The sequence below is a fragment of the Silurus meridionalis genome, chromosome 8 (assembly GCF_014805685.1).
Source record: "Silurus meridionalis isolate SWU-2019-XX chromosome 8, ASM1480568v1, whole genome shotgun sequence".
Taxonomy (NCBI): domain Eukaryota; kingdom Metazoa; phylum Chordata; class Actinopteri; order Siluriformes; family Siluridae; genus Silurus; species Silurus meridionalis.
The window spans coordinates 29341879-29349378 of NC_060891.1; the positions used below are offsets into that span (position 1 = coordinate 29341879).

Consider the following 7500-nt stretch of genomic DNA (forward strand, 5'->3'; position numbering starts at 1 on the left):
AGCACTGAGTGGGCGAGACATCCCTGGTTGGGGTCCGGTCATGTCCATGTCCAGAACATTCATTCCATATATGGACGTTTTATGAATGTGCACCTGTGTGTATGACAGGCTCGCTAACAAAATATACACTTTAATTGTTCATGCTAAAGCCCCGCCCACAATCACAGTCCTGCTGATAACGCTGAAACAGGAGGAAACTTACAGACTGATGAAGCGTAAATCTTCAGTCCCAGGAAGTGAATCAGATAGTGTTTGAGTGAATCATCGCTGTGTGTTGTTCAGTCTCATCGCTTTCTTCTGAATAATTACACAATTACGAGACGCAATAAGATTCACTTAGTTATTATTTATTTATTAGAATTCTTCCTACTGAAATGACACCAAATCTCCCAATAACTCTAAACAATAAGTCATTAAGGGAGAAAAGTGTTTTATACAAAACTCAAAAAAAATATTAAGATGAATTTAAAGGTAGAAATGAAGGTGTGTTCCAGTGGGTGGTTCAGACTTTTCTCCACCTTTCTGAGTCCTCATTGTTCCTCTGTGTATAGATGAAGACTCGATCCCCCTGAAGGCTTTATGACACTTTATTATGACTCTCATAATCGTCCTCACATATTTATATCAAAGCGCCACTGCACTCTCCCAGCTTGTGCAGCGAGTGTGTGTTGGTGTGTTCTGTCCGGTCCTGTGTGATTTTATATCTATATGTGTGTATTATATATGTATTATCCCAAATATATGAAGGTACTGAGTGTGTACAGAGCTGTATGAAGGACACACATGATGAGTGTGTGTGTGTGTGTGTGTGTGTGTGTGTGTGTGTGTGCATGCAGGGTGACTCAGAGCCAGTGGGCGGGGCTAGTCTAATATGCTGTATGTTATAGGTGTGTACGACACAAACACACATTTATAAGTGCAGCGGTGCATTGTGGGAACTCATCAGGTCACAAAGGGGTAGATAAATTTTATATGGAACTGTGAGCAATAACTGCTGCCTGTATATAAGAAGAGTTTATTTGTTTGTATGTTTGTATGTTTGTTTGTTGATGGATGGGTATGAGGTCAGTGCAGTGATCTCCTCTCTGCACTCTGTCGCTCAACATTCACTTCATTCTACTATATTACTGATTTAATGTCTTCCCAAACTCAGCATTCATCAGGGTTTTATATACACACACACACACACACACACACACACACACACACACACACATATATGCACTTTCAGTGTTTGTAGTTTATGAATGTAATTTTTTTCCTTTATGTTTGATGGAAAGATGACTTTATTCCTCTCGGTGAATTTGGACAGAGTTGGACCTGCAACCTCTCACATTTACAGTGAACACGCTACCATGGGAACTCATTCACCATCAGATCTGAGCTCTGTGAGTGTGTGTGTGTGTGTGTGTGTGTGTGTGTGTGTGTGTGTGTGTGTGAGAGAGAGACAGAGAGAGAGAGAGAGAAAGCTGCTTTGCTGTAATTAAACAGAATATAAGTTTAATGAAGGAAAAACTTATCTACTTCTTCATTACATCACATTTCTGTCTGACCTCCATCCTGCTTTAACTTTGCCTCAGTCATCCAATTCTGTCTAATACCACTATCTAATTTTACTATCTAATCTCACGGCCTTATCTCACGTTCTGATCTGATCTGGTTCTGTATTAAACTGTTTCATGTCACCAGAAAGAGATTCAGATGAAGTGATGTCATCAAATAGAGGGATGTCACACAGGCTGTGACTTGGCAGTGTGTGTGTGTGTGTGTGTGTGTGTGTGTGTGTGTGTGTGTGTGTGTGTGTGTGTGTGTGAAATTGACCTGTATTATAGTATAAAGGTTTAAGTAAAGCATGTGTTTAAAGATTTTATAATAAAATAATCTTCATGCTGCTAGAAGAACATCACAGTAGCTGGCTGTAGAACCACTCGCTGTTTCACTGCACCCCACTGGGGGGCAGAAACTTACGCTTTTATAAAATAAAGAAATTAAAAGAGATTTAAAACTTCTCTCTTCTTCTTCATATTATTGTTATTCTTATAGAAATCTGTCCTCACATGCTCAATCACTGAACTTTCTGATTGTTATTGTGTTACTGTGATGTTTGCGTTTGGTCAGGAGGCGGTGTTTATATAAATGTACTCGCTCTGATTGGTTTCCATAGCAACGACACCTGCTACAACATAAGTAATCATAGGTAATCATAGATCATAGTAATCAACCGTAAATGGATAAAAAGTGTGAAGTGGGTGTTCTTTAATATATAAAATTGTTGTAATTGTGGAAGTGTATGAGGAATAAAACCAATGGGATCATGCTGACAGAGGGAAATACAACAGTAAGATTACACACACAAACACACACACAGCATTTAGCACTGATTAATAGAGTTAATGGTTCCTTTTATTCTCCTGAATGGTTTCTGCAGGAACCTTAATGTATGGCTGTGTCTGCAGTCAATTTACTTTTATGGAGTTTTGTTCTGAAATCAAATCTCCTGCGGTTTTGAGACAGAGGTGTATCAGAAATGATGTTGGGGAACTTTAAACTTTTTAGATTTAAAATCAGAGCTTTCTATTTGAGCTCTTTGAGAATGCTCCTGTAGAATCCAGCCATTAGTGTTGCACAGGTCAGGTCACTCTTAGTATCGATCCCAAACCCGGATAAATGTGGAGGTTTGTTATGAAGGACACCCAGAATAAAACATCTGCCAAATCAAATATGCGGATCACAAACCAGAATTTCATAGCGGATCGGTGGAGGCCCAGGTTACCAACAACCACCACAGGTATTATTAACCAACAGGGTACCGGTGGAAATTGTGCTGCTGTTGGCTGAAGGAGGAGAAGGAGAGGAGGAAGACGTCTACAGAGACTGCAGGGAAAGAAGAAGTGGAGGAGAGTGGAGGTTCGGGTTGGTAGTTTAAATGTTGGTACTATGACTGGTAAAGGAAGAGAAGGAGCTGATATGATGGAGAGGAGAAAGGTAGAGATGTTGTGTGTTCAGGAGACCAAGTGGAAAGGGAGTAAGAGCAGGAACATTGGAGGTGTTTAAACTGTTCTATCATGGTGTGGATGGAAAGAGAAATGGTGTAGGGGGGATTCTGAAGGAAGAGTACAGTAAGAGTGTAGTGGAGGTGAAGAGAGTTTCTGATAGGGTGATGATCGTGAAGGTGGAAGTTGAAGGGGTGATGATAAAAATCATCAGTGTTTATGCTCCACAAGTGGGTAGTGAGATGGAGGAGAAGGAAAGATTCTGGAGTGAGTTAGATGAAGTGGTAGATGGTGTAGGAATGAAAGATTGGTGATTGGGGCAGACTTTAATGGGCATGTAGGTGAAGGGAACAGAGGTGATGAGAAGGTGATGGTAGGTATGGTTTTAAGAAGAGGAATGTGGAAGGGCAGATGGTGGTCGATTTTGCTAAAAGGATGGAAATGTCAGTGGTGAACACGTATTTTAAGAAGAAGGAGGATCACAGGGTGACGTATAAGAGTGGAGAAACGTGCACACAGGTGGACTATGTTCTATGTAGGAGATGCAACCTGAAGGAGATTGGAGACTGTAAGGTGTTGGCGGGGGACAGTGTAGCTAGACAGCATCGGATGGTGGTCTGTAGGATGGTTTTGGAGGTGAAGAAGAAGAGGAGGAGAGTGAGGACTGAAAGAAGAATAAGATGGTGGAAACTGAAAGAGGAAAAGTGTAGTGTGAGGTTCAGGGAAGAGGTCAGACAGGAGCTTGGTGGTGGTGAAGAGGTGCTGGATGATTGTGGTACTACTGCAGAAGTGATGAGGGAGGCAGCTAGAAAGGTTCTTCGTGTGACATCTGGAAATAGAAAGGAAGACAAAGAAACGTGGTGGTGGAATGAGGAAGTGCAGGAGAGCAGAAGAAGAAAGAGGTTGGAGAAACAGAATTGGGATCGACAGAGTAATGAGAAAAGTAGGCAGGAGAACAAGGAGATGCAGCAGCAGATAAAGAGGGATGTGGTGAAAGCCAAGGAAAAGGCATATGAGGAGCTGTAGGAGAAGTTGGAAAATGAGGAAGGAGAAAAGGATTTGTAGCGATTGGCCAGGCAGAGGAACCGAGCTGGGAAGGATGTGCTGCAAGTTAGAGCAATAAAGGATGGAGATGGAAATGTGTTGACTAGTGAGGAGAGTGTGTTGAGAAGATGGAGGGAGTATTTTGAGCAGCTTATGAATGAGGAAAATCAGAGAGAGAGAAGGTTGGATGATGTGGAGATGTGAAGCAGGAAGTGGATAGGATTAGTAAGGAGGAAGTGAGAGCAGTGATTAAGAGGATGAAGAGTGGAAAGTCGGTTGGACCAGATGACATACTGGTAGAAGCATGGAGATGTTTAGGAGAGATGCAGTGGAGTTTTTTAACAAGATTTTTTAACATGATTTTGGAAGGTGAGAAGATGCCTGAGGAATGGAGAAGGAGTGTGCTGGTACTGATCTTTAAGAATAAGGGAGATGTGCAGACCTGCAGTAACTACAGGGGGAATAAAGTTGATCAGTCACACCATGAAGTTATGGGAAAGAGTAGTGGAAGCCAGGCTGAGAGAAGAGGTGACCATCTGTGAGCAGCAGTATGGTTTCATGCCGAGGAAGAGCACCACAGACGCATTATTTGCTTTGAGAATGTTGATGGAGAAGTATAGAGAAGGTCAGAAGGAGCTGCATTGTGTGTTTGTGGATTTAGAGAAAGTGTACGACAGGGTGGAGAGAGGAGTTGTGGTATTGTATGATGAAGTCTGGTGTGTCAGAGAAGTATGTGAGGGTGGTGCAGGACATGTATGAGGACAGTGTGACAGCAGTGAAGTGTGCAGTAGGAACGACAGACTGGTTCCAGGTGGAGGTGGAACTGCATCAAGGATCGGCTTTGATGCCGATCAACCATCTGTGAGAGTGAAAGGAAAAGTTTATAGGACTGTGGTGACCCTGAGATGTTGTATGGATTAGAGACAGTGGCATTGAGTAAAAGACAGGAGGTGGAGCTGGAGGTAGCAGAGCTAAAGATGTTGAGGTTTTCGTTGGGAGTGACGACGATGGAGAGGATTAGAAACAAGTTTATTAGAGGGACAGCACATGTAGGACGTTTTGGAGACAAGGTGAGGGAGGTGAGATTGATATGGTTTGGACGTGTGCAGAGGAGGGACATGGGGTATATCAGTAGGAGAATGCTGAGGATGGAGCCACCAGAAAGGAGAAAAAGAGGAAGGCCAAATAAGGAAGTTTATGGATGTGGTGAGGGAAGACATACAGGTGGATGTGGTGAAAGAGGCAGATGTACTGGACAGGGGGATATGGAGAAGGATGATCCGCTGTGGCGACCCCTAATGGGAGAATCTGAAAGACGAAGAAGAAGAAAAAGAAGATAATGCTCCTGTAGAAGGAACATCATCGTCATCCTCTTTGCATAATTGTGTTGATTTAATGTGATGTGAGTATAAATAAACTGGAGCACATGTCACATGATTTCTCTGATCTCTTCCTTTAGGAGCCACAAGAGGCAGAGTCAAAGGTAAAGAGAGTTGACTTCTTGTCCACGGTGCTGATGTTTGATGCTCAAAAAGAGACGTTGCGACGTTCAGGAAGTGATGGAAGCCCAGAAGGTGCTGCATCAACACTGCTGGCTCCGCCTCCTCGTGACCAAGACCAGGAAGAAGCGTCCCGTACGTTGGTGCTTGTTTCTGCTGGTAATGGGGCTGTTTCCCCTGGTGATGGTCAGGGCACTTTGGGGGCGGTGACACCGCAGGCTCCTGAAGAATCAGAACGCGGGACTCTCGCGTTCATGTTCAGGCCTGCTGCGATGGTAACGGCTGCCGTGGCAACAGCTGCACGCTCCTCATCACCTCCACTGGCAAAGGTGGAGAGAACATTCGTGCACATTGCTGAGACAACGCATCGCATTGTCATGACAACAGGGAAACAGCCGCCTGAGTCCGAGAGACACTACAGGAAGGATGAGGAAGCAGAGGAAGAGGTGGAGGACAGGAAGGATGGAAGCATGGGAGAAGAAAAAGGAAGCAGCAAGGAGGAGATCATCTGGGAAAGAGCTGAGAGATCAGTAGAAAATGGTGACGAGAGAAAGAAAGAGCAGGAACTGGAGCAGGAACTGGATCAGGAAGTGGGGAAGGAAGTGGATGAAGCTGAGAAAGAGAATGAGAAAAATGAAGAGAAGAAAAACGAGACTCTGAAGAAGAAAGAGATTGATCTCATAGAGATGGAACAAGAAAGTGAAAGTGAGAGCAGAGAGAAAGATGAAGAGATAGAAAAAGAGAAAAGCAGTCCTACAAAGGAGGTGGAGTCTGAGCCAGAGCCAATACCTGAGTCAGGTGACCTGCAGGGACCCTCCTTTATTGGCCCTAAAGAAACTACAGAGGTGGAGGAGAGAGATAAACCAGAGGAGCTTCTGTTGGAACAGGAAAAGAAGCGTGCAGAAGCAGGTCCTGTTCTAGTTACTGAAAAAGATAAGGAGATTGAGCCAGACCAGAAAGTTACATCTCCACAGTTACACCCACGGAGGCGGAGTCGAATCCCAGTGCTCATTTCAGAAGAGGAAACTGGTTCGGACCGGTCATCGCAAACCAGTCCGCACCAGCAGTTGCGTAAAACCCGACGCCCACAACTGGCTCGCCTTGTCCTGGAGCGAAAACGATCCACCCAATCAACAACCGCCTCTGAGGATGACACCCACCAATCAGACGACTCAGCCAGAGCAAGGGGAATAGACCGACCAACAAGGAGCCTCCTCCCACGGCCAGTAACGAGCATTAAAAAGCCTTCTGTCAAATCAGGGAGTGGGGCGGTGCCTCAGACTCAGAGATCTTTCTCTTTCATTCAGGCCAGGTGAGACATCTACTCTCTTTCTACTTATTATTAAAACCAAAATGGGGAAACTGTGTGTGACATTTTTGAGACATGGTTTCCCATTTCAGCTTGATTTGCATAAAATAAATAATGGTGAATTTTAATATGTATGTGTTGTTGTTTATCTGAGATTGTATTTACTTTAGTATATTCTGTACCATACCCAAGACCTGCTAATGACCAAATCATTTTTAGTTTTCCCCTGAAACTTCAAACCACAGAATTCAAAGAAAGTGTATTTTATTTTTCACATCTGTATATTTTGTGTATATAATTATGTGTATAATTATACAGTTTCTTTTGTTTTTAAAATTCTCTCTCAGTTCTGTTAGCTCTGGGATGCAGAAGTCAGCAAGTGCTCACTCAAGTATTCATCAGCAGAAGCCCCGCCTACAGCTCCGCCCCTCTAAAACGCTCCCTCCTCGCCCCATGACACCGGCTCCAACAGCCCACAGACCATGGGCTCCAGGCTCCACCCCCTCCTCTGCTACTCGGACACCTCAGCGTTCCGCCTCCCGGCTCGAAACTCCTCCTCCTACTCTTCGCAGCTTTAGCTCCGCCCCTCGCAGTAACTTTACCTCTCGCACTGAGAGCCCCTCTCCTCAGCGCTTCCGCCATGTTGAGACACGCC

At 44.2% G+C, this 7500-nt stretch overlaps 1 protein-coding gene across 2 annotated transcripts in view; it reads left to right on the plus strand.

Annotated features, from left to right (window-relative positions):
* Positions 1-7500, plus strand: part of ttbk1b (tau tubulin kinase 1b) — a 40039-nt gene that overhangs the window by 31624 nt on the left and 915 nt on the right. For both annotated transcript variants that reach the window (XM_046855819.1, XM_046855820.1), the window contains 2 exons: positions 5497-6848; positions 7193-7500. The exon at positions 7193-7500 is cut by the window's right edge. In XM_046855819.1, coding sequence (XP_046711775.1) covers positions 5497-6848; positions 7193-7500 — 1660 coding nt within the window. The remainder of the gene's footprint in view (positions 1-5496; positions 6849-7192) is intronic.